Source organism: Catharus ustulatus, chromosome 1 (assembly GCF_009819885.2).
Source record: "Catharus ustulatus isolate bCatUst1 chromosome 1, bCatUst1.pri.v2, whole genome shotgun sequence".
Taxonomy (NCBI): Eukaryota; Metazoa; Chordata; class Aves; order Passeriformes; family Turdidae; genus Catharus; species Catharus ustulatus.
Window position 1 is genome coordinate 129,537,428 of NC_046221.1, and position 27,459 is coordinate 129,564,886.

Here is a 27,459-nt window from a genome sequence, read left to right on the forward strand (position 1 = left end):
GGCAAAACTAATGAGTGGAGGCTGAAGTGTATTGCCATTGGCAACCCAGTTCACCTGAAATGTAACGCCTGTGACTATTACACCAACAGCGTGGATAAATTGCGCTTACATACTACCAATCACAGGCATGAGGCAGCCCTGAAACTCTACAAGGTAAGTCTGTGACAGCAACCCCAGCCAGCACCCAGTAGGCTGGGAAATTAACCCTTCCAGTGCTCATCAGACAGGACTTTGATTAATTAGCAGAGTAAAAGTTTATTGAACATGCATATAGTCAAACAAAAACTGAAGGTTAGTCAGGAAGGAGTGATCCAGATGAGTCCTGTTGAGTCGCCTGTGGGGTGATTTAGGAGACACTTTCTGCAAACACAGGATCCATAAGTTGGTTTTTTTTCTTTTTTAAAGTTCTCTCATAATAAATAACTAGAGGCAATCTACATCTCTCATAACCTTTTCAGACTTTGTCCATTACATTTTGATCAGAAGCTTGACAGAGATTATGGAAAATGATGTTTTTCCCATACCGTGCATAGGGAAATCATGAGGAGATCACTTTCTGGCATATGTATCTGTTTGGAGCCATAATGTATCACAGCCAAGTTATTCTACATTGGTATTTTCAGTAAGCACATGCAATATGCCACATTATTACAAAGGATATTCAAAAGTAAGCACTGTCATCCTTTTGTCTGCCCTTCTTTTTCAAACCAGTAATGATTTTTCACAAACATGAAAGGGTGTGGTGTAGATAAATATGTTAGTAGAATGGCAACTATATTTTTATCTTTACTGGAAAAAACTATGTGGATATAATGAATATGTGGGAGTGATGAATACCATTTATTACACAACTTGTCAGGACTTTTTCCAAACCCTAATTATGGGGTAACTTATTTTCTGCAGTGTGTTTACTGGATTGGCTTGATTGTCTTGGTTCATGTACAAAATATAACACATTCATTTCCAAGATGAATAACTTTGTAACTTATTAAAAACTTCTTTTGTCTAGGGGATATAAAAATTCAGGAAATATTGCAAACCATTAGTCACTGTAACAAGCTCTAAATATGATTAGAAAATCCATTTTGCAAGTGTTATCTATTGATTTATACTAGAAATCTGTGATAACTAAACTATCAGGAGTCATCTGCTGATTACAGCAACTATCCTGGTTTTCTAATCATGTTGAAGACCTGTACATACAGAAAAAATGTGGAAAAGTCTCAGCAGACCTCTAGTTTAAGCAAGAAATAACATTTTTCTGGTGTTCAGCCATGTTCAAGTGGTTGGTCTGAGCTAACATATGCTGCACAGGCAGTAGCATACATGTTCATTGTTTGTTTTATAACCTGATATTTGTAACATTGATGCATCTTCTGTGAGCAAAACTGGCAGTAACACAAGTTTTGGTCTATTATACTGTCCCATAGTGCTGGCTGTTCTGCTAATTTAACAATGTATTTTATTTAAATTGCATTTTTCCTTAATTCTAGAGAGTGTTATTTTTTGCTGTTTTTTTTTTTAAGATCTAAAATCCTGTTATGAAAAGTACAGAAAAGAGCTGACAATCTTGTGACACAGCCTGTCTCAGCAGCAAAACTCTGTTTAGAGCTTCCTGCTTCCTGTCATCCCTGACACCATTCCTTGCTTCCTCCATTTACACTGTGCAGCCACACTCTAAGTCGGGGTTTTTTTAAAAAAAGCAAAACAAAAACCCACATTTTTGGTCCTCATCTGGTCTTAACCTGCATTATTTCAATTATTTGTTCTGTAATGCCACCATTCAAGGAAATGCTACTGTAAATGGTGCCACAGGAATGATAGAGTAGGAGAAGGGAAGGAAGAAGGCTTTTCTCAGATGGTTTCACTGCCAAAGCTTCTGTAACTGTTGAAAATAAGATGCTAGCTGCTTAAAAAAATCCCCAAAACTATAGTCACAAGGTACACAAACTATCTGCTCTAAACAGTACTTTCTCTTGACTCACTCAACCTGATCCCTAGAGAAACCTTCATCAGGTATGTTAGGATTTCCAGGCTGTCCTACAAAATATTTGATATGGGAAGCTAAGGCAGAGAGTATTAGCTCTTGGCCCTCATCACTGAAAATGTCCTGCTGCTAAATCTGCTTCTTTGCCAGATCCTGGTTTGTTAGATGGAGCAGTTCAGTAGCATCTATGTAGTGCAGGTATCACACTCAGCAAGGGCCCATCACCAGCCTTTGGAGCTCAGTCTTTGAATCAGTTTAGGACATCCCAGTGGAAATGGTCCCAGATACCCTCTAGGCTTCATGGCCTAAGTAGGACAATTGAAAGTGTCTGGCTGTTAACCATAGGGTTCCAACTCTCCTGAAGCATGTATTTTTAAAGGACTTGTCCCCAGGATTGCTAGTGAGTATCTCAGCTTTTTAGAAAGTTTCTGTCCCTCATGACTTTTTGGAGAGAATCTTGGAAATTTGAACCCAACTAGGTTCAATGGCTCTCAGAAAGCAGATAGCATATACACATGCATACCCTATTTTATATAATTTCATTTTAAGTTTAATTTGAAGGAGTGTTACATTTAAAATATTAGTTGGAGTACTGATGTTATTTTTTTAAGATTTGGGGTTGGCATAAAGTGTTACAAGGTGTCCCAAATGACAAGTGTGCTCTATAATAGAATGTAATACCTCTGTACATCACTCAGAAAAGTTTGCTCTTAATTGTAAGTGTACATTTAGGCCTCAAGATGGAAATAAATGCAGTTTTGAAAATCTGTTAAGTTATCTACTAGCAGACTTGATAGTTTTGTCAGGTCTTGGTGAAGCTGTTGCCACCAAGAAAGTTGTAAACTTTTTTTCTCTTGATATATCAGATAAACTTTTAGAGCACCTCAGGAAAAAAATAACATTAATTTGTATGAATAATAGATATATGCCTTGGGAGCAATATCGCATATTCATGAATTGTGTTTATATTCAAGCAGCTCCTCTTAACTCTTTTAAAATTAAGGTGCTGTGAATATGGTTCAGCAATAAAAAGTTTAATTCTAAAACCATCTGAAAGCGCAGAAGAAGAATCTGTGACTTTGTTCCTTTGCTTTGTCAAGTACCTCAAAGTTTTTCTTCAGTCATTTATATTTATTTAAATGTTATTGTTTTGTGAATTTTCTTTTTATAAATGTTGCTGTAACAGCTTGATTTTTCTCCCTGTGCTTAACTATTGATGGAATAAAAGGATGTCTTTTCATAGCCGTAGCTTTTGAAGGAACCACGAACATCAGAGCTTCTCTTCTGAAGCTGTATAATTTTAGGCAGTACGGAAATGTCACTTTTAGAGTTAGATTCTAAATGTGGCAAAGTGGAACCTTTAACTGTTTTCTAAGTTATTTAAAGAAGAAATGGCCTGGTTGTTCCTTGCAGAAGTGGAGTATTTAAATGGTGTTGGTAATGTGGCTGCTAAAAACCAGAACAAAGACAGCCTTACCCTGAATGAACTCGGCTTGGCCTAAATGAATTTCCCAAAGACTTACCTTTGGAATTGTGGAGCTCAATATTAGCAAATTAAACCACCGAAGAGTTGCAAGTTCTTGGCAGCATCCATCAAGAAGAATTCAGTGACTCCACAAGTAAACAGAGAAAGCTTCTATAGCAACAGAGTGCATTTCCATTCTGCAGGAGGAAACATTCAGCTTCTGCAGATTTGGGAAGCTGAGGCAGGACAGTGATCTGTCTCTGTGGATGTAAAATACATATAGCTGGAACTGCTCTTAAGGCAGCCATTTTGTAGGTTAGTCAAATAGCTTTTGATTCAGGAACCACATATATCATGTCCTGTGCTCATAAAATAGCTTCCAGATACTTTTATTAATAAATAAAAAAGTACAGGATAGCCTTTTTGTAAAGTAAACTGGAATGGCTGAAAACAAAATTTACTTAACCAAGTAACTGAATGACATGGTCAATTTCTAATCACAAATAAATATTTGAAGCTAGTTTATCAAAAATATTATTTGATTAGCTGGTAATACCTTCAACAGATATTGCTTTTATGCTGTATATTTACTGCAGTTTGCATTGTGTATGCAACTATTTAGGAGCTCAGGGAAAGTGAGAGGCAGCAGTTAGCAGACTAATACTCAGCTGTGCGAGAACTACCTTGGTCTTCCTTTTATTGACAAAATATTGAACCACAACACTATTAATGCTATGATTTTTAAATTTTGGTAGATCGCTTTACCTCCCATGTTCTCAAGAGGCAAAGATATTACCCAAAAGGAGTGACCTGATTTCAGTTTAAGAAGGTTAAAGGTTAAAGGTTAGCTCAAAAGCATCATCTGCCTAGCTGCTTAACTTTAAACTGATCAATTTAATGAAAATCTGTTTTGCAGATGGTGTTGTAATGTCTTTGGCAGGATTTAGGCAGCTTTAACATTAGACGTATGCTAGTAAAAATTATTTCTTTATTTGACCAGAACAACACCTTTTCTTTTATGTTTTAAGGTAAAAGGCATGTGGGATATGGTATTTTGGCAAAGGACCCAGAAGCAGAAAGTGTTGATGGTCTTTCCATATGGGCTCAAAACCAGAATACCCTTATGTCTATTGCTAACGATGACGGAAGAAACAAACAAAGCTGTATTCATTTTTTTACCATAATGTTTTACTTTGAACCCATAAAAAAGCATTTCAGTCAGACCTGTCCTTGGAAGAGGCTTGTCTTCTTTGCCTAGGGTGGAATGCAGCAGCATTAACTTTTTTAACCTGGCAGAGCACACCGATTGTCTCTTTCAGACCTTGGATTTGTAGGTCAGAAATATTCTTTCCCTTGCTCACAAACCAAGATGTAATTGCGTTACTTAGCTGTAGATACTATAAATAAGAAAGCAAATTAGTCAAACCAAATGGTAAGTTTTATCTGATGGAGGTTGTCTGAATAAACAAAGAATTAGATCCTTGGGAGTGTAAAGCAGAGCTTTGTGTTTATGTCTTCTGAGAATCAAGCCCTCACAGTTTTTGCCAAGATAATTAAGTTTCAGCACAAGCATGTCTTTCTATTTTCAGATGTATGCAATTCACTAGGAATTTCTTGGGCTGCTAATGCAATACTATTATATGTTGGCTTTGTAATTAGCTAGGACTCTATCCCTTTGCTAAAATGCATTGTAATACTACACACACAAGCATAGTTTGCATGTAAGCAGTTATGAAAGTGGTGCCCTTTGTTTCATATTGACCTTCCAACTTACTTTAAAGAGAGTTTACAAAGAGGCTTTGTTTTGCCCGCAAATGATCATAAACAGCTTTCCAAAGAACCCAATAAAATAAGAGAATCGCAAATGTATAACATCACATGTTGAAAGGGTGGAAGAACAAACGGGGCTTTTGCTATATTTTATAGGATGGATTTATAATCTGTTCTTGGGTCACTTAGGGCCAAGAATTTTCATGGTCAGCTGCTTGGTCCTGCTAGCTAGCATCCTCTGCAGGAAAGGCAAATACCGTGCAGCACCTGCTCTTCAGCTGGGGCTCTGCATTGCTCTTTAAAGCGAGGTGTCCACTTCTCTGCTGGTTCAAAGTCAAAAGATTAATCAGACCAGCTTTTTTCTGCATCTGTCATCAGTGAAGCAGAATAGTCTGTCTGGATTCCATAATGCTGTTTGCATATTTGGATTTTAAATCAGCCAGGAGTGTTGAATGCTTTGCTCATCTTTATCACGTGCAGGAGGCACAAGTGGGATTTAGACCTTGGGTAACTTTTAGTGTAACAGTTCCCCAAGGAACACTGCTTGGTTTTTTCTCATTATCCTTGTTCTGGATGAAAGCATTGTTGTTAGGAATTAACAACTGGTGGGGGGGCTGTGAAGTATATGCACATGGGGATGAATGGACTTACAGCCCAAATCACTTTGTTTGCTTTACTCCGTTTGGCATGAAATGTTGGTACTTGATCAGCTTGGAATTAACAGAAAGTCACATTCTTTTCACTTCAATTGGCTGCACTAACTTTTTAATATAAAATAAAATATTCTACAAAAATGCCAATCCAATTATTTAACTGTCATTGTCCCAGTATGATGGTAAAAGAGGTCAGGAGATTGTGCAGCATTGATTTGCATAAAAATCATTGTGGAAAGGAAATTGGAAAATGTCTGCACACCTGAGGAGCCAAACCAAGCTTTGCTTGATGTTATTCTGTTTGTTTAGAAGAAAACTGTTATCAGTGATAAACAAAAGTTATTCTAGTTTGTTCCTCAACACAAGTCTCACATAGAGAATAGAAGGTATTTCAATTTTTTAAGTCCTTTGAGATTTATGTTCACTTAAGGTTTTGAATGTTTTATGAAATTTGATTTCCACTGCAAGTTTTAATTACTGTAATTCAGATTATGCTGTTGTGCTTACATGTATAAAGAGAAACCAGTGTTCAAAGACACTGTCTAGTCACAACTATACATACATTGTGTAGTCATAGCTACAAATAATGTATGTGCCTACTTGTATACTATAGATAAAAATATTTATTTTTAAAAATCCGGAAAACACCAAACTAGCAAAAAAAATTGTTGTCTGGTAAAATAATAATTCCAAAACTATTATTTTTTATGATAAATTTAAAATAAAACCGTAAATATTTTCGCATTATATTTTATGCCCATTTAATTTGATATTCAGATGCCTGTCTCTCAGATTGTCTTACATAATGGACCTTGTTAAAAAGTACCGTATTTTGTATTCATCTTATGGTGCACTGCTGAAACACGGAGGTGTTCTCAAATCATAGTTTAAAGAATCCTCCTCTTCTTCCACTGAAATGCTCTCCAGAATCCCAGTCTGTGTGGTGTCCTGGGTAAGGGTGTGTGAGGCTGCTCTTGGAAAGGAAGCTGTACCAGACTACTTGCAGTGTGCAGCCTGCCCAGTGGAGCCTGAGGGAATAGGTCCTCTTGCAGAGCAGGAAAAGTGAGCAAGGAGAGCCAAAGCAGCAGGATCAACCTCATTTATTCAGTACGCTCAACACACTTAAAATGGCTGTATAACAGCTATTTTTTGTGCCTGGAGTTCTTTCATTCTGACATTAAGAGAAATATGTAATTATTTCTGACTGAGACTCAAAGCAGAGACGCAGTATATAGTGTATGTAAGAGTATTATGTCAATGTGAGTGCATATGTATGTGTGCATTAATAGATTGCAGCTATGGATTCAGCAGCCACTCCCTCCCAGCCTTGCAACATAGATTTTCTTGTTACCCTTAGGAGATTTTAGCTGATATTACGCAACTCACTACAGGTGTCTTTTCTAAAATTGTAATTAGTTTGCCAGACTCTCCCAGGTGAGATTTTTCTCTATGCTCTCTTCCACGTATTTAAAAATGAGCAGTAAAAAAAAGTAAAAAGGCTGACACATGGCAGAAAAGTTATATTTTGACATGGATACATGTAATTTAGCTTTGCTATTCTTCTTGCTAAGTAATTTAGAAGAAACTTTCCCTTGGTCCATGCATTTTCTGGTCCACCCACACAAAATGCCAGAATTGTGATTTTTTGGGGGAGTTAATGGGAGTAAAATCTTATGGACCTCATATGTATAGGACAGATTTGAGCTTTTTGATACACATATTTTGAGACTGTGTTGGTTCTATATATGTCTATATTGCTAGACAGGCTAATTAATTTTTTGCATTTCTTCTTTTTTTTCCTCCTTTGGGGTACTACTTCAGCAGAAAAGGATAAGAAAGGATAGTGAAGATACTGGGTGAAATACTAAGTAATGCAATTTCTGTTGGTTTCAGTAAGGACTGGGCATAATGCAGGAGATGTATTTTCTTGGATAAACTTCCATGTGTATGTTATGTTTGTGGGTAAATTATAATAGGTATTAATTATGCTAAATGTGAGTAGGGGATTTCTGTTGATAAAACATAAATTACAAGTGGTGGCCTGTAATAATTTTTGAACCTGATGGGTCTGCAGGGGTGTACTTAATACAGGCAGATAGTGCAGACTGATGATGGTACAACCTCATGCTGATACATAAAAAAAGTGAAGCTTTGCTAAGAACTTCAAGACCTTTGCTTTGTGGACAGCTATAAAGGAGGATGTCATAGAAATTACCCCCTTGGTCTGCAGCAGAAGGTGCCAACCGTTCAGTACTGCAGCAGACAGATACACAGCGTATTGTGCACCATAGCCTCAGGGGAAATTGTATGTTCTACTCTACCAGTGGGAAAGAAGGCATTAAAATAATCCTCAGCTTTTGAAGGCAGGGGGTATTGAAGAAAACAAAAATTGAGCAAAGGTAGTCCTTGAATGATGAAGTGTGCAGATTCCCATGCCTTGGGCATCCTACTGCAGTAGCAGTTACAATAACAGAAAAAATGGTTTTGTCATATACAAGGAGTATGAGCAATACTCTTTGGTTATATGCATGAATAGGAAACATATTGCTAATGGGAGCTATGAATAGTAACATACTAGCCTCATTCCAAGAGTGGATGTTTGACCACCAGGGTTGCCTAACAAAAAATGTGATTTTTTTCTATTTAAAATTGTTATCCTAGAGTGTTAATCAAACCATGCTATTCACAGGACTGACATGTGTAAAATACATGACTGTATAACTACTGGTTTATTGCTGGGTTATGTGCAGGAAACCTAGCATATAGGGACAGAATTCAGTGTTCTGCCCAAAGAGGCTATTTATTTGTAGGTGCTGTTCTCCCTTGGAAACTCTTTCAAAAATCAAGAACATGCACTCCTTCCATGCACTGCTCCTGGAGAAAAGAGCCATAGAGCCATCTTTACCCATAAAGATGGCTCAAAATCTGCTGTTCTGGGATAGTTTGTACCCCAACCTTTAATAGAAAACTAGATTACTCTTAGAGAAAGTTCAACATGACTCTTTTAAAACAAAGGCCAACAGTGGAAAGTCTTTCCAGAACTTTATCAGGTGTTGCAGGTGATTCCAAAGATTAACATCTCTTGATTTTAAAGTTGTTTAGCACATTCAGAATTTTTCCATTGGCATCCTAGGCTTGCGTTTGGACCTATAGCAGTTCTTAGGTGGGAAGGTCAGTTGTGTCCAAACAACTTTATTAAAAAGGAAGATGTTTTCCATGGAAAGTCCTAGAATGTTGCAAATGGCTCAAGTATCATAACAGCTATGATTTGTATTATCCTTATTGTAAATTCGAAACTCTGGTTCCTAATGGTAAAGGAGAAGGAAGGGCATTTCGTATTCACAGAATCATAGAATCAGAATGTCTGGTGTTGTAAGGGACTCATAAAGATTATTGAATCAAACTTCCTGCTCCTCACAAGACTACTTAAAGCTTAACTATATGACTAAGAGTGTTATCCAGATGCTCCTTGAACTCTGACAGGATTGGTGCTGTGACCACTTCTGAGAAACCTGTTCCAGTGACCAGCCACTCTCTCAGTAAAGAACCTTTCCCTGCTGTCCAGGCTGAACTTCCCCTGACACAGCTTCATACCATTCAGACAACAGTGTTCCTATTTTCTGTATAACCTCGACAAAAACTTGCTTTATGGGAAATAGATTGAGGGAAAAAATACTACCATTCTCTAATTGAATAAACACTTTGTGAATGACCAGCAACTTGATATTTTTACAGCTAGAACAATGAAACAAAGTCTAAGGAGGATCTTGGTATTCTTGTTCTTTGTGTGCTAGTGATGAGAGCATGGAAAAAAGCTTGCTTTACTACTGAAATGAGACAGCTTTAATATCTAGATGTTACTATTTTGGAAACAACCTTTGGCATTTGCAGATATGTAAGCAGCTAATGAATGACTGGAAATTAGGAAAAATAAAGCTGGTGGAAAAAAAATGAGTCCAAACTGCAAGTGTTTCTGAAAACCTTATGTCCTTATTTGTTCAGGAACTTCTGTGACTCAAAATCTTGACCCAGGAGGAAGCTGGAATCCTGGGATATGTCAGGACAGGAACTTCTGAAGTCAGCTCTCAGATGACAAAGATCACAGGCCATAGAAAATAGTTTAGGACTAATTTTACCAAATTTCTGACCTGGAGTTTGGGCAGATTTGAAAGCACTGCTGTATTGTTAGTCCCCTGGGTCTAACCCTGCTGCAGATGCATCTCAGTAATAGGTGTTGTACCTAGGATGTGGATATCCTTTGTCACTTTTTGACTTACTAAGGTAGTCTCATAGGTCTTGATGAATTGGATATGCTGTCAGTGTGCTCTGTCTCTCTGTCCCTGTCTCCACTGGTGTGTTTTGTAGTGTGTCAGGCTTCAACAATATCTTCGCACCACGTGAATTTGTGTGACTTGGAGAACTTAAGGAATGAAAATCTTTGTAGCTAGTCATTAGGACTGCTTACAGGTATTTTGAGAAAGAACAAATCCTTTCTCAGTCACTCTGTAGTCACTTTGAATTTTTTTTCCTTTTTGGGTTGTCTTCTTTTTTTATTTCTCAAAAAACAAAAATAAGTTTGTGGGATCACCTCTGACTCAACATGTTACATATAGGGCCTGGATCCAAGAAGTCTTGCTAGGATATTTTTTTCCTTTTATTTCATGAATTTTTCACTGAGCAGCTCAAATTCTGTGGCCTCAGCTACCTCAAAATCATCAGATTATGTGGTTTACCCAAAGCATTTTGGGGCACATACAGTACAAGAGCTATGCTAGTTTTGAAGAGTTCTGTGTAAGTAACAATTTTTATGATAAGGAAGAGTTGAGCTGGTAATCAATAAAAGGAGACTCTGAAATCTCATGCTACAGAGAGCCTGTATCCCAGTTCATTCAGCTTTTGTGCTCTCCAGATACAAGGGTTTTATGCCTCACGTGTCCACAACAGGAACTAAACGAATGTCTTTCCTGTACTTCTAGTAGTTGTTTGTCCTAATAGATTTAGAAGGTAAGGTCAATACTATCTGTATTGGGAAACAGAGCATGGCTTTGGGAAAAAAAGAAACAACACAATGTGTCTCTAATCAAGCAGAGGTGAGTGAGAAGTTGGCCTGTAGTACGTCTGACAGTCTAAATGGACCTCATAGAAATATATTTGAGCATAACAAGTTCTTCACATATGTCTGTCTTTCTGTCTGCATGTATTTATTTTAACATGGATTTAATACAGTGTTGGTAGTTGGGAAGGAGGTATTCAAGTAGTGGGGAGAGTTAGAGGTGGAGTCTGAAGTTGTTCATGCTTACAAGAGCTGAGAGAGACATTATCCAACAGCAGTGTTAGGAAAGAAGCCACAGTGGTGTGAGGCTGGGTTTCTTGCACAGGAGGTGGAGTGGACAGTAACAAAAGGGCAGGTATGTGTGTTTAAAAAAGTGTGCACTTCCCAGGAGCATAAACAGGCTTTCAAACTGTGGTGTCCATACATACCCCAGGCTGCTGCTGTCATCTTCTATAATGCTGCACAAAGGCCTATACATGTTAGTGCTGTGTAAAGGTTGGATTTCCATTTTTCTTCTAATTTCCTTCTGCCAGTTACTTATAATTTTCTTTTAGGACTGAAATTATCAGGATTTGGTCTGGGTGTAAGGAATATTTCTTTCTTCTTTGGAGCTCTTTCTGAGTCACTTAATCATGAGATATCTTCCCAACCTGTCCTAATGAAAAATACTCCATTGCAAATAAAGTTAGTTAAGTACATTTCTTGCAGTGGCTGTCCATAACAAAAAAGAATGTTATTTTAAAAGCAACAACACATTAATAGGCCAAGTATGCAATCATTGTCCTATCACAGCAAATTATACCATTAGTCCACCTTATCTAATCTCTTTGCTACAGGCTGCCTAACAACAATTGCTTCTCAGAGCAAAGCAGAAAAAAAAAAAGATTTCATGGGCAAATACAGAATAATGTTGCTTTGCTTATACAGGAAAATTCTTGTTCTTTTCATATGTCCTCTGTACTTTGCAGTGAATTGCCATCACACAAATTCAAGTTTATATATTCCCCCCACTAAAGTCGTCTTTGAGTAGTTTTGTAGGTATACAAACATCAAATCAGTTTATAGAGTGAACTTCTGGCTCAATCACATGCAGTGGGAAGGAGTTCCACAGGTTAATTTAACCTGCATACAAATATTTTTTGTTGTTTTTTAAATTTTTCTGTCATTAATTTATTACATTTTGTTTGTTTTAGTTCATCTGGTAACAGAATGAAAAATATCATGTGTCTTTACTTGCTTTATGATCTTTTACAGAATCTTTATAACTTCAAATAATCTTTATGATTACTTTATGGTCTTTTAATCATGCCTCTCTTTTATTTACACAAAAAAATTTCAATCCATTCAGTCTTGCTTTTAGTGGAAGTTTTTCCACATTTCTGCTAATCCCATCACTGATCTCTGAACTCCTTTTACCGCTGTTAAATTTTTCTGGAGATACACAGACACTTCAGAATTGAACATGCTGTTCTCAGTGGAACTGTATGATCCTACTGTCCCATGCCTGGTGCATCCAAAAATATAATCTGCTTTAAACAAATCCTATTGCAGTCTGTGCTGGAAATATGTTGCCTTTCATTACATGCTTCTTCCCACGCCCCCCCTTCAAACTGATGCTGAAGTGTCCCAGAGTAGCTACATTTAACTTAGACACCAGTAACATGTTTGATTGGTTCAAATTATTCCTTCTAATATACATTTTCTTGGATTTATCCGTCAATACTCAGTTTATTCTGCATGCTCAACTAACTTTAAAAGTATCTGGCAGTTCTCATAGTTCTTTGGTTGGTCTTGACTGTCATGAATTCATTTATGGCTTCTTCAGGATCAGTCCTATTTTGCAGTTTGAAGACACAGAGTTAACTTCTGTTCTGTTAAATGCCCTGTTAGTTCATCTAGCTCGTTTTCTCTCTCTGTCAGTTTTTAATCCATGAGTTTTTTGCCCCTCTGTTAAATGCCTACATTACGTGGTTAGGCTGCTTCTGCATAGCCAGCTGAGTGGAAAAAAACTCCAGCTCTGAATTAACCCATGGAATAGTTAAATTCCCCCTAATATTAGGAGAGTGAGAGAAAGAAGCATCTCCTCGTGCCCATGTCACATTGCCTGTCTCTTCAGCTAGCTGCCTCTTGTTGCTTTCCCACATGGATTGCTATACCCAGTGGCTTGAGGTGCAGATGTCTGTAGGCAGTTAACTATTTGCTGACCCTGAAGAACAGAAATAGCTAATTAACCATCTACCAGCAAATATTTACCCCAGATATTTATTCACTGATGCAAAATAGAAGATGCTGTTTCTGCATGTGGAGTACAAGGCTGAGGCATAACTGCAGTTGACTCTTTGTAGTGTGCTCTTTTCATACTGTTCAGTGCTAACTTTAATGTATTATTGATTGTTATTAAGGTATACCATGAAATACAGATGGGATGTCTGTTGTGGTTGAACTCATACTGTGGGAGCTATGTTGACTTTTAGATTGTTCTGGCCTTCATGCTGCTTGACATTAAAACCTTTCACATTGGGGTTTAGAAGAGAAAGAAATATATAGTAACTATGTTACCCTGTATGTAGTGTGAAGTAATGTGAAAATATGATGCCAAATTCCCTCCCCACCAAGTCAGCACAAAATTTGAAATGAAATACTAATTTCAGAACAAGCCAGGAAGTTCAAATTCCCTGTGTGACTGTATATAAACACTAGTTCAGGACAGTCAATACCTGAATTTAAATTAGCTGTGCTACCTGCCAGTAGAAAGTGCTAAAAATGGAAGGATTAGGGATCTGATTTTCTATAATACTGAGTCCTAGTGGCTCCTCCTGGCAGCGTCTGTTTAGCATCCCAGGATCCAAGGCCATGCTCATGAGTGACTGGCACCTCTGTGCTGACTGCCAGTTTCCATCCTTGCACAGCCTTCTTGGCTGGATGTATTGGCTAGTTTGAAATACACAAAAATTGCATCAGAGGATCAATTACTGCTGAAATGTCACTACTGAACCCTGTAATGGTGCTAATTAGTTAAAGCAAAAGAGGCACTTATCTTGGCAGCAGATCACTGACTTTTTTCTTTTTTTTTTCCCTCACAAAATTAGGTTTGAAATGCTTTACATTCTCGCCCCTCCCTTTTTTGGAGAAGCTTAAGTATATAAATGTTGAGGGGTTATTTTCTTTTTATTTTCTATGCCCCCATAAAAAGAAATACTTCTAAATGTTTCTCACTATGTCCAGCAATTTCCATCTTAGAATAGCTTACTTTTGTTTGGAGCTCTTAAAGAGGCTATTAGTCATTGGAGAAAACTTGAAACAAGGAAATGTATGACAAACACAGTTACAGGACAGCCCTCTCTAATTTTGGCTCAGCTCCCTTTCTGCCATTAATGGGGCAAAAAAGAAACTGGAGATGTGATGCAAGTTCCTTGCTATGGGGGAGGGCAGAGTTATTCTGCGTGTGTCAGGGAGTCCCTGGCAGGCAGGGAGCCAGCTGGGTGTGCCCTGTCCTCCCCACCACACACCACGCAGGAGATCTGTCGGGAGAAGGACCAGCAAGGGCAGTAGCTGGAGTACATGGAAGTGTGTCTGTGATGAGAGTGAAATCCCTGCTGCACAGGGAGACCTGGGGAGCTCCCAGGCAGAGCCGCTCAGGGGGATGCTGGTGACTGCAGAAAACTTTTTATCTGCTACAGAAAGGCAGTCACAAGCTGTAGGGTCTGACTGCAGTCCTGTGTTTTGATCCCCTGCTTAGGTAGGTTTCATTTTTCTTGTGCTCACCTTGCAGGGAGCCTTTGATACCTAAAGAGGCTACCTGGAACAGAGGCTAGACAGTGTTAAAGGAATAAAGTAGGTATTTATTAAAAAGGCCTTCAAATGATACACTTTGGGCAGTACAAGAGTCTGGCTGAGGCTACACCCAAGGTGGACCCAAGATGGACCCAACATGGACAACCAGTCATGAGTTTTCACACTTTTATAAGTTTTGGTCCATTTACATATTTGGGTTAATTGTACAATTACAGCTTCAGGTTATGGGGTCTCATCCTCCCAGACTGCTCTCCTCAATTCGCTGTTTATACTTTCTGGGCCTGAAGCTGCAACAGTGTCCTTGGTTCTCAGGCTGGAAAAGGATGGTTTTGTCTAACTAAAGTGTGAAGAGAACTTGCTAACACTTTATATGAAGTTCAGAGTCACACACCAATGCAGTACAGAATCTCAAAAATATAAAAGCTAAAACTTAAGGCATCACCTTCCTGGGCTGTGTCAGTGTGTTCTGGCCTTGAAGAACTACCACAGTTCTTTCCCAGCACCAGTTGTTCTTTTTCAGCGCTAAGACACAAGGCTCTCATTCACACATCCCATCCCCCAATTTTTCACCCAGCATCTAGTTTTTGGTGAGGATTATATCCTCACTTTGCCAAAAAGATAATATTCTCAGCTGCCAGTGGTATGAGCAGAGTCTGTGAAGTTTCTTTAGTATGAGACAGGTCATATTGTTAAGTAAAAGTCTAAATATTTGGAGAGATTCAGGAAAAATAGAGGGGTTTTGCTAGTTTTTATCCTCTGCAGAATTTGTTTGAAGCTTTAAAAACATTGTTTGTTTCCTATTAAAATGGTGATGAGAGGAAAGAGGCAGGGAGAGTGTAAGCCAAATCCATCTTTGTTACAGTATTGCTGATCTCAGTATTACTCCAAGGATAGAGAAGTTTTCCAAAACGACAGTGTTTCTTAACTCTGTCAATGGACTGGGACATGGCTCTCCTGTGGTTTGACTACTGTGGTTTGTCACTACTGTGAGAAATTATCCAGTTCAAAAAGTCCTGTTATTTGGGTAATTTCTTGCTGAAATTGATGGTTACTGTTCCTGTTTTTCTCCCAAAGTTTATTTCTAGGGCTTTTCCATTTGTGCCTGGTGCTCTAGATAAAAGGCTAGTCACAAAGGCAAGAGTCAGAGAGACTGCTCTGCAATGAGGATGTGTAAAAGAGGAGAGGATGTGAATTTGGAGCTGTTTCCCCTCTCATGGAAGCAGTTTACCTGTTTTGATACAAGAGTGTGAGTCGATACAATGAAATCCACCTCCTAAATATCTTTTACAGATCAAACCAGGTTACTGGGTATTGATAACCATGACATACTTTGTGGTTGAACATGCATGCTAGGACACCTCATTTATAGCCCATTTCTCCTCCTAAATTATTCCACATTTGTGAACATTTTTTAAGCAGTTACTATTTAAAACCAGAAAGCCTCCACCCTAAAAGGCCCCAACCTGTCAGAAACATTTCCTCTCTTGCCTGAAGCTTGGAATTTCCCTCCAAAATGCCAGCTCCCTCAGGAGTGTGCATAGTGTCATCCTTGCCTTTTGGTTTACTCTTTGCAACCTCAGTTGCACATACAACCATTTTTTACCACCTCATCACGTTCTGCTTCCTTCTCTACCAACATCTCTACGTGTCTATTTTTCGCAGTGCCATTTGCACCTAGATTTCTGCAGCGCTTAACCCAATTTCACTCTTGCCAAGCCCTAGACTCCTTTATATTTTTCTCCTTTCTTTTCCACTTTCTCTTGTGTATGAATGTATTTATGTACATTGTCAAATATGCATTTCTATTTATCTGGGATGATTGGGATAAAAATTTAATTGTCTTGAGCCGGAGTTGGCTGTATTGTTTCAAGTAATGAAGAGCTAAAAAAGGTATGTTGAATATCCCACAGGAAGCTATCATGCATTTTAAACCCACTGCATATTTTGCATTAGGAAAAATATGTTAGAAATTTGTAGGGTTCTCTCTATTAATATTCTTTTTTTCATATGGCTGCCTGTACCAAGCCAAGCCCCAGTAATATTAAGGGGGAAAAACACTGCTGTAACTTTGTGACTAATATATTTTAGAAACGTCTTACATTTTTCCTGTAATAGCTTTTCCATACATAGTAGCATTTCAGTTTGAAAGTCTGACTTCTTAAAGCCTATCAGAGCAAAAAACAAGTGCCAGCATTCTGTCGAAAAGCTGGAAACTTCCCACCTCCAATGCTCCAATGCTTTTTCAGACTCAAAGATCATAAGATTAACACATCATTGGTAAAAGGCCCATCCTGGGTGTTGCCTCAGTGTAGTCTGAAAGGAAATTTTTTTGTTTGAAAGCAAGGAAGAAGTCTTGATGGTGGTATGCAGCAAAACCAAACTAATGACAGCTGATTTAAGCTAACTGGGCTGACAGCATTAACAAAAATTACTCTTGGAGACAATTTTAGTCACAGAGATTTTGTTGGCACTGTCATCTAAGACTCAGTTGGGAATTCTCTGAAGACCATGCTCCTCTACCTTCCACATGACAGGTGTAGAAGTGTGCCTTGAGCATTCAGAGTGCCCTCTGTGAAGAATGCTGGATCTCTGCTGGGTTCACATTGACAATATAAAATCTTCCATGTGGCATCAGTAAGGCTGGGATAAAACACATGACATATAATAGCTCCAGACCATGGTCTTTCATTCTTTTGAAAGTATAACCACTGGGGCCACATATAAATAATTATCTGGCTATGCAAAGGGGTCAAATCAGGGCTTTGATATTCACAGCACATATCCTGATGGGACTGTGTTGTTGTTTAGGTAGGGTTAATTTTTGTCTCAACTCCAGAAAATGGTAAATTTTCCATGGAACTTGGTGGAACTAAGATTTCACACATGACAGTTAAATCTGCGCTATATAAAGCCTTGTATAAATACATCTGTATATAATATATATCACAAGCATGTACAAATGTGTTTCTGTATATTTTAGCCAATTACATAAACTGTGTTTAAACTGTCTACTACGCAGATGCCTAGAATGAACAAACTAAAAAATCTGGATAAAGGTAAAACACTCAGAAAATGCATTGGGAACATGTTTTTCACAGTTGTAATTTTGAGAGGTTTTGTTCCCTTTATCAGTTGCCTTTCTCTAGTATAAAATCACGTGGGATCTTTTTTCTAGTTGCATCCATTTTCAGCTACAAATGTTTTACATTATAAAACAGTGTAAAACAGACTAAAAATTGTGAAGTGTAAGAACAGATAATCTAGAGACTTAAGTGCTTTGGCCAAACTTCTCTTGCCAGCTTTCAGAGATACAGAGGGAGACTGTGTTTGAAACCTCTCATCAGAGCAAAATGAACGTTTCAGTATTCTCAGTCATCAGGCTAACATGCTCCCTGACTGACATCCCGTACACACTGTATAATTGCCAGCCTGCTTCTCCAAGTGCCTTGAAGATTACATTTTTTTAATGTCCCAATATTAATAACCAGATGTGATCTTCTTCCTGCCCAGGGGTCAAGCTAGCTGGCCAGGTCAGGCTGTTTGTCTGTGTGCACAGACTGTGAAGTCTATTCAGAATGACAGGTATGGGGGGGGAGGCGGGCAGGGTGTTAACCTCAAGACCACCAAAAGGGAGTTCTCCCTGCTGGGAACAAAGACCAGCAGGAGCTTCAGCCTTTTTCAGTACTCCTGGGATTTTAACCAAGTGAACAAAAGATGATGCACAGCTGAAGAAATGCTCTTCACAGCTGATACATAATTTAAGATGTTCAGTTACAAACAACCGGATATGTATTTGTGATTTCATTTGAGCACAGTCCAATTATCTGCAGTCAGTTAATATTTTTGTATGAGTAGTTTCTCTGTGCTGCTTTATATGCTCAGAAGACACTCAATTGCCAGAGTTTGAATACACACCAGCCTTGAAAATAGCCCTAGTACTTAAAGAAATGGCATTAAAACACCAGCAGTTGCTATGGGGTGTTTCGTACCTTCTAGTTAATATTTGCCAGTCTATGTATAGATTATTTTGCAATATTATATAGTTTCATTAAGCATGTATTATAAAAACATTTACTCTTCACTGTCTTTTTGTGAGGTAAAAAAAAAAAAAATCAAAAGAAGAAGCTATTTGTTTCCTAATTGATTTTCTACGTTAGTTGTTCATTGAATAGATAAGTAGTGCCTGTGATATTTGATTACAGAGCAAGGCACCCATTTAACCTTCCGTTCTTTCCTGGCCAGGATTTCAAATACAATACAACGTACCTCCCTTAGGCTCAGTAGGATTAGACTGCTAGCAGTAATCCCTGATGCTATGAAATAGACCTGATAGAACTTCAACTCACTTGTTTAGGATTATGCTCATGAATTTCAGTCATCTTGCTGTATTAACCCTTTGGGAACTTTTTTGGTTTATGCTGCTATAAATAATAAAACATTGTAACAAACAATGGTAGATACATTTCAAAACTTATCTGTGTGTTTTAAAGAATTCACATTTGCTTGGTGATGAAAGTGTAAAATTCACATTGAAATGAATTTAACTCTATAGCATAAATCTTCAGAGTTTATTTTAATTCTAATGTTTGGGTGCCTTTTGCAGTTCAACAGTTTCTTTAAACAAGTTGGTCTCAATTTGCGCATTGCTTTTTAAAAACTGTTTGAATAAATTTTAGCTCTCGAGGTTGCATTGAAAGGGCAGACAAGTGGTACCTGCTAACTACAGAGCATCAGTGCAGAATCTCCTAGTCTAGTGACTTGAATGCAAGCATGGTCCTGTGGTAAAGAGAAGGGGTAGTGATACCTGAGCTATCATTTCCAGGCTTTTTTGATTATAGTAACAATGGGCAAAACTGACTTATGATGACTTACGCCCTGAGCTAAAAACAGAGTAAGAGTACCAGAGCATTTCTGATGGACCATGAGACAGCTGGTGTGCAAAAGCATTGTAATCACTCCAGATTTGGAACTACTCTTTTGAACTGGTGACTTCTATTTAAATGATGATTTTTAATCTAGTCAAATCACTACAGGGAATAACTCTATACTAGCAATAAGAAGAAACAGATCTTTTCATTCTTTCGTTTTCAGGATCCTAAAACCCACCAATGAAATAAATATTGTTTTCTATTACCAGTCTCTTAAACGATTGAAGCTTTAGTTCAAAGGCTCATTAAATATTTATGTGTGCAACTAATTGTACTGATTATTGAAATGAATATATGTATATGTTTTAGAATATTTGATGCCAATTACAATGAAAGATTGTGGAGAGTTTGACTTGGTAACTTTAACCTACTCTCTTAGCAGAAGATAGAGTCAAATTAGGACTGACTGAATATGCACATTAAGGCATCAGTTGGTGAAACTACTGCCACTTCAATACACCTGCATGTAGAATTGCTGTATTTAAAGGCAAAATGACAGGCGGAATCAGTGCTACTAGCTGCACTTGATGACAGAGGCATCAGGGCAGTTCTTTACCCTTTAGACACTATTCAAGCATGCCTATTATTGTAGATCTTTTGGATACTCTTGATACATCTGATGATAAAGTGGTATTGATGAATAGCTGAAGGCCATGAGAGCAATAAATGAAGTTACTCTTGAATGATTCCATTCTTTTTTTGCAGGAGGACTCAGCAGTGGGGGTAGTTTGGGGTGGTTGTTCATCAGCCCAGTGGTTCACTCATGTACTCCCATGTGGAGCATTGCTGAGTTCTAGTCTGTCACCCTTCTTGATTAACATATGCCCAAGGCCATTACAGGAGAATCATCTGTGCTTGAGGTGTGGGTGCCTCCATGATGCAGATGATTTTTAATCCTCACAGCAATATCATTAGACTTGGATGATGAAATCAATTGTTTGACTCTGTATCTTGGGGTTTTGGATATAGCAGCTGAATTGTAAACTGGGGTCGTGCTGGTGGGATGCACAGGTGGTAGGAATGGCCAAGGCAACACCACACAGCTGTCCCACACTCATAAGCCATGCTTATTCTGCATGTGGCTCCTGAGGTAACCCAAGGAGTGATAAGCATCCCTTGCTAATTTCTGTGTATATACATATATTTAATATGGCTGGTTGCTAAATGGGTGTAGATGCTGCTTTTCTTTCAAATCGGCTTCTCTCAAGTTTTTTTTTTTGTCTTAGAAATATCTTCCCAAAACTGTGTCCAGTCCTGCTGCTTAAACCTAGAGGCAGTTGCAATATTTAATATACGTAAACTTTTGTACTTTGTTGGTTAGTTTTGGTTTGACACCTGGTATATTTCTGTTCCCTGATTGATTGCAAATGTACCATTAGAAATGGGCTGTTTCATGAATGCTAAGTTTACACATTCAGAATGTGTTTTCCCTGGATATTCTGCAGTATGTGTTTAAACATAGCTGTTTCTGAAACAAATTCCTTGCTTAGGTCAGCAGATTTAGTATGGAGAAATTCATGGAAAGCAAACAGCCAAGAGGTGGGGCATGGAAGGAACTAATTCAAGAATTTCAGATGAATATAGCCAGTATTTTCCACCTCTCCATCTAATGCTTTAATTCTAAATGCAGAACTTGCAGAACTTAGTGGTCTACAGGTTGCCGCCTTCAGATTTGCTGAGAAAAGACAGGTAAACCTGTAAAGTTTGATGAGATTTGAGCTGCCAGGAATATAGCTGTCTATCCATTAGCCAGTTTTTCTGACACCAAGTATTTTGCAGATGCAGTTTCAGTTCTGTTCCAACTCTATCAACTTGCCTCTAGTTGCAGTTTCACTCTGTTTCAACCTATAAAGACTGAAATTAATCAGACCCCAATTCTCTCTGAAAACCTCACTTCATATACATAATTCAGATCAGCTAACAGTGGCCTGGGCTAAATCTCAAAAGATACTGAAAGCTTTTATTTTCAGAGAGTGGCAAATGAAGAATCTGCTTTCTCATTTTCTTGATCAAAAATTTCAATTTTCAATCATTCCACCAATTATCAAGTTGCACTTGTCCTTCAGTTTCTTACAGGGTAAAGGGAATACAGGATGGCCATATTAGGAGAGGTTTGTTCTTAGATGAAAATAAATTTTGATGCCTTGGGTAACACTACTGTTTATTAATGTGCATTTACTTAGCAAAGCAAAAAAAAGGTTGCATGTGTGTGTGTGTGTGTTGAGGGAATCTTATTAAGTCTAAATAAATAGACTGTAGAAGCCATGGTAATACTTTGCACTTCTGTAAAGCCTTTATTCAGAGGCTTTCAAAATGTTTTAACAATGTTAATTAAATTCAGTGCTCCTTCATTCTGTGTTAGCCTAAGTGCATATAGGGCCATCTTCATGTACATACTGGTAGAATGGAAGAAAGCTCATGTTCAACTGTGTGCAGCAGCATTGCACTGCAAGTACTTTCAAGGCAGGTGAAAAAAAAAAGAAAAAATAGCTGTATTCAAGTGAAACTGCACAGGGAATTGCCTGTAGGTAGGCAAAACATAATTACAAGTTGAAATTTGGCCAAGACATTTGTCTTAACACTCTTCCTCCTTTGAAAAAAAAAAAAAGTGCCACGTACTTAATAACTTTATTAAGTACAAGCAGTTGTGAAATCTGTTCTTTATTTCAACCAAAAGGAAACATTTCCTAACAGGACGGTGCTGTTAAACACCAAGCTAGGGCACTGACTCATTACTAATTTAGACGGAGAGCACCATCAATGAATTACCAAAACTCTTTTTTGTAGCACTGGTGTTTTCCTTGGAGATCTCCCCTCCGAGTTCTGACCCTGCTTTAGCCTGCGAGATCTGAAGGGATCACAGCACAAGGTGGTATGGCTTAGGGCTGTATATAAAATGATGAAGGGGAGAGTGAAACCCAGCCATGTGCTCCCTTTACTTGACACTGTAGTAGGAGAGGGAGGTGGCATTCGGTGAAATGCAGAGCTACTCTTTTTTTCTGCAGTAAATAATCAGCCTGTGAAATTCACTGCTGCAGTGGGGGGTTATCCGGATAAACTGTTTATCAGGATTTTTAAGAAGGATAAGGGCATGAACATTAATGATGTTTCTGATTATGTAGGCTAAAACAAAAAGATACAAGAACGTTTCGTTCTCTATTATTATTGTTAAAGTCAGGATATAAACAGACTGTCTTCCAGGGTCAGGCAAGGATCCCATCCCTGTCACACTGCACATTCATTTAGGGTCTCTAAGGGCTTGTATTCGTACCCTGCTTTTTTGTGGATCTGACATTAGCTGTTGGCACAGAGAGCACGTTGGAATACCTGGGCCAAGGGGATGAATCATAGTGCTGCTCCTGCCATTCCATCTCTCTGTTTCCCTCAGTGACTGTTCTCAGAGGACGACATTAGACTTCAAAAATGAATACGAGAACTGAGTGTTTCAAATGTAAATAAGATGCCTTTCTGTTCGCATTTTAGTCTCACTAAGGAAAGGTACTACTCCAACAGTAAACAACTGAATCTGCATGTCTGGGTTATTTTGTTTTTCTTTGTCAGCTTATCACTCAACGTGGGAGTGTCTGTGTCATAATTAGTGTTTCATTTATTTAATTTGGAAGTACAAACAATAGACAGAAAGGGCCATTTGACAACTAATTAATTTGTTTCTGCTCAAAGAGCATGACAAAAAGTTTGCCTTCAGATGAGCATTCATAGACTCTGGATTTGCATTTGACTAATAATTAATCAGCATTACTCCATAGATAATTTGATATTCTTAGTACAGCATGTAAAGCTTCAGGGTTTGAATACATTTTTTAAAATTTAGATGACTATTGGAAACTCTTGGATCATTCTAAGACCAGTTATGATTCAGTACCACACAAGATCTCTCCTTGTATGTAGGAAGCACAATTTTATCCCACCTCTTGGAAGAGGATGAAGCATCTGCAGCCTGGCTCCCCTGGCAGCTGGTTCTGCAGAATCCACGTGACACCCTGTGAGATAGGGCTTGACTCAGGTTACTGTTTTTCACTGCAGTTTTGCAGGCATCACGGTAACATGTTAACCCTGTGTGCTAGCTGTTATTAATTGTTCTGTACACTCTGCTCCGAGCAAGGATTAGGAAGACAAACTCCAGTGTGGTGAATGTTATAAGCAGAATAAACAACCCAGCCTATGGAGGCTGTGTGCAGATTGCTGTCTGGATCTCAACACAGCAACCCTCCAACCATGACCACTCAATCCCTGTGTGGAACCCAGGTCTGGAATGGAATAGGGGAAGCTGAGGTAGCCTAGTGCCTGCAGGAATTTGTCCTGATACAGGGCTGGGAGATGACAGGGTCCAAGATGACAGAATCCAAGATGCTCTTGGACTCTGCTAGGATGCGCCAGTGTTTTCTGTACTATAAACAGAGTGTGAGAGAGCAGAAGATTTGAATTGCAACAGAGGGATCATTCTTTTTTAGGAAGAGGCATGTTGTTCAGCATGGTATTTTTCACATTTCCCTGTTTTCTCTTTCCCTGCAGAGTATTAATAATGTATTGGAGAATTCACAGACTTTAGTATGTCAGTGGGACTAGAAGAAAGCCTGTAGGAGGGAAAGGTTTTTCTTGACCCAAAAGAAGAGGAAAGCTTCTTCTGGTAAAAAGAAAGAAAATACATTGATTATTTGAGGAAAGACCTCAAAGGGAAAATTGAGATGTGAATTTTTCCAAGCATCCAGGCTGTGATAGGAAAAACTACAGAGGAAAAAACGTTACCCCAAACAATACTAGGCAGACCCTGGAAGGTAAACCAATGTGGAAGTCAGTCAAAGGCTTTCAAATAAAAGCTTCTTCAAATAAAGTCAAAGTAGCAATAGAAACAATACTACTGCAAAGTGAAAATGAGAATGAAGCAGTTTTATTAATACTGTTCAGTGAATGAACGAACATTTAATAGGTTTTTAACATATCTTCTTCACATATCTCTGCAAAGAACTTTAGTTAGTAATGCTGGTATTACAAGTTAGTAATTGTAAATATTAATTGTAATAACACTGTAATGTAATCACTGTAATGCACCTTTTAAAATCAAATATCCTAGCAGAGGAATCAGATTTTTCTTTGTTATTTCTAGTCTTAACCAGAGGTGTGTATAAGGGGGAGGGGATAAGGATTATTTTAATCCCCAAATCAGACATGGGTATGTGAGTGGGCACTGGCATGCAGACCAGCTAAATCTATTATTTTGAAGTAATGTGTAGTAGCTCCAAGTATAGACAATGATAAATAACATTGACCTAAAACAGGAGTGATTTTAAGCCACCTTCACATCCAGCTTCATGAACATTTGGAAATAGAAGTTGATTTTACTTTCCATCACTCTGTATATACGGGTCATTAAATGATTTAATATAATTAGAAGTGAGATGCCCATTCTCTTAGTCACTTTTTCCCCTTTGTCTTATACATTGTCATAATAGCCTAGAATAAATTAAAAATAAACATATAAATGACATTAAAAACAGAACATAAAATAGTATTTACAGTTACTGATCACGTTCCCAAAGATCTGAACCACAGCTGTTTGGAACAAACAAGCATCATCCTAACTCTTTCCTTTTTACAACTGTCCTTTGAATTGGAGATTCAAACCTGAAATAACACAATAGCATTTGGTTTTTTTTTTTTTTTTTTTTTTTTTTTGTTGTGTGTATTTTATTCCTTTCTTCTTTTTCTTTTTTTTTTCCTCTTATATAGCAGTGGTACTTTTGGGTTTTGCTTGAAAGATTTTGGTGGTTCAGACAAAGAAAAAGCTTTTGTCTCGAAGGCTTGCAGTTCATCCCCTTCAACAGAGAAGGGTATTTTCAGAAATATTTTAATTTTTTTAATGATAAGCAATGAGCCAGGCTTTTAGAAAACAGAGCTGATGTAGCCACTATATAAGTAATAATATAATGAAATAAAAAGTCTGTCATCCACCACCCCTCCTATGTTATGCAGTAGTAGAAAGTGGAGTTTCTTTTTTCAAGTGCAGGTCCAGGTCAGATTCTTTTCCCCTCAGTGATTGTGATAAAGAGTTTGTCTTCTAAATGTTACACAATATCCTGGTCCCTAAAAACTCAGCAAGGAAAGTTCAACTCTTATGAGACATGTACAAATAAGACACTGGTTTTCCTTTTTTTTTTTTTTTCTTCTTCTGTTTATGGAGATGCCAGATGACATATCCAAATAAGCACTTGGAGTATGCTTGGTAAAAGTTTATTAATAGATGCTATTACTACAAGTTCTCATGTGTGCCCCTTTGAAAAAGAGTGGTCACTTATTAACGACTAGAGACAGAACTTTTTCTTCAATAAAGTTGTTAATAAAGCACACTAAGACTTGTTTCTATTAGTATTGGTCCATGAATACTTCACCTGCTAATTTTGGGTTTAGAGATATTTAGTCATACAAGCCCTCCAGTCTGAAATAGGTATGTACCTTATTATTATTATTTAAACACTGGCCTTTTGTATTTAGAATATATTCATAAAACATACTTGTCCTCTTTATAAAATTAAAAACATCTGCTATGGCTTTTCGGTTAAAATGTTGTGGACTTGAAAGTCTGGTGATAGGTCAGTCTGCCATTTTGAATGGCAATTAAGCTGACAGTGCACCCTGTACCAGTGAGACTGTGAAAACAAACAAAAAAGGCAGATGGTTCATTTAGTTTAGTAATTGTAATTTGTTGTTCATTAAAAGCAATTCCCACACAGGCATTCTCTATGCAGATGGAGTATATGGAAAATTTTATTCTGCCAACCTGTCGTAATAATTATTTTTGTTAGTGTAATTTGCACCGACATTTGATAGGCAGTTGATTAGAGCAGTATGGTTTCATCAGAATTAAAATTAATTACAAATTTTGCTGCTTTCATTAGTGTGCTTTTATAACTATCATGACCAAGCAGCAGGGGTTTGGCTCTGAAATACCGAAATCACAGCAGCATTTGTTGTGTGGAGTTTTTTTTTTTCTTGAGATGACTGAACCTTTTAATAAGGGTTTTTGTTTGGTCTAGGTTTTTTAATACCTACAGAAGATGAAAATTAGTGGCAAAATTGTTAGGATAATTCTAAAATACGCTTGTAATGGAGGAATGTTTAGAGTTCAAATTCAGTTACTAAGCTTCAGATGTTTTTTAGTTTTCTTGTATGTAGTGATAGTGTTGTAGCTCCAGACATTCTGGTAAGTGGAGAGAAAACTTATGGCCAGTAATAGAAATGTCCTTACAGATAAAAAAAACTTATTTGCTAGTAGATTTTTTACAGGGATATTGTCTTCCCTTTGCAGTATAAAATTATATTAAATAAACTTCAAAAGAAGGAATGTAGTGCTGTCTTTATGATTATAATTACAGAGCTGCTTATTTTGGTAATCATGATAAAATAGTTATCTTCTAGATGGATCAAATTGCAAAGAAATGATTCAAAAATAAATATTAGAACATCGTGATACAGACATAGACAGGCAGTTCTCATGGCAAATCTGAAGGGCTGAGTGCAGCATAGATGTTTTACCTCAGTACATGGTGTAGACTTCTATCAACCTGCAATATTAGGAAGTAGATAAATGTTGAATGCAAACTACAGGATACAGTCCTGTTACCATCAGTTGGCTTTTAGTCTTTTATATCCTGGTATTTTGGGTGGTTTTTCTCGGAGGGATCTTTCTCCATTGCAATTTAATATTGGTAAGGCAGCAGAACAGACAGTGAGGGTTGATGTGTTTGTCCTATTCAAGTCAGGGGCAGCTCCATCATTAATTTCAGTTGCTC

At 37.8% G+C, this 27,459-nt stretch overlaps 1 protein-coding gene across 5 annotated transcripts in view; it reads left to right on the forward strand.

The window, feature by feature from the left end:
- ZFHX4 (zinc finger homeobox 4) overlaps window positions 1-27,459 on the forward strand; it is a 154,443-nt gene that overhangs the window by 33,534 nt on the left and 93,450 nt on the right. For all 5 annotated transcript variants that reach the window (XM_033054910.2, XM_033054894.2, XM_033054927.2 and 2 more), the window contains exon 3: window positions 1-153. This exon is cut by the window's left edge. In XM_033054910.2, coding sequence (XP_032910801.1) covers window positions 1-153 — 153 coding nt within the window. The remainder of the gene's footprint in view (window positions 154-27,459) is intronic.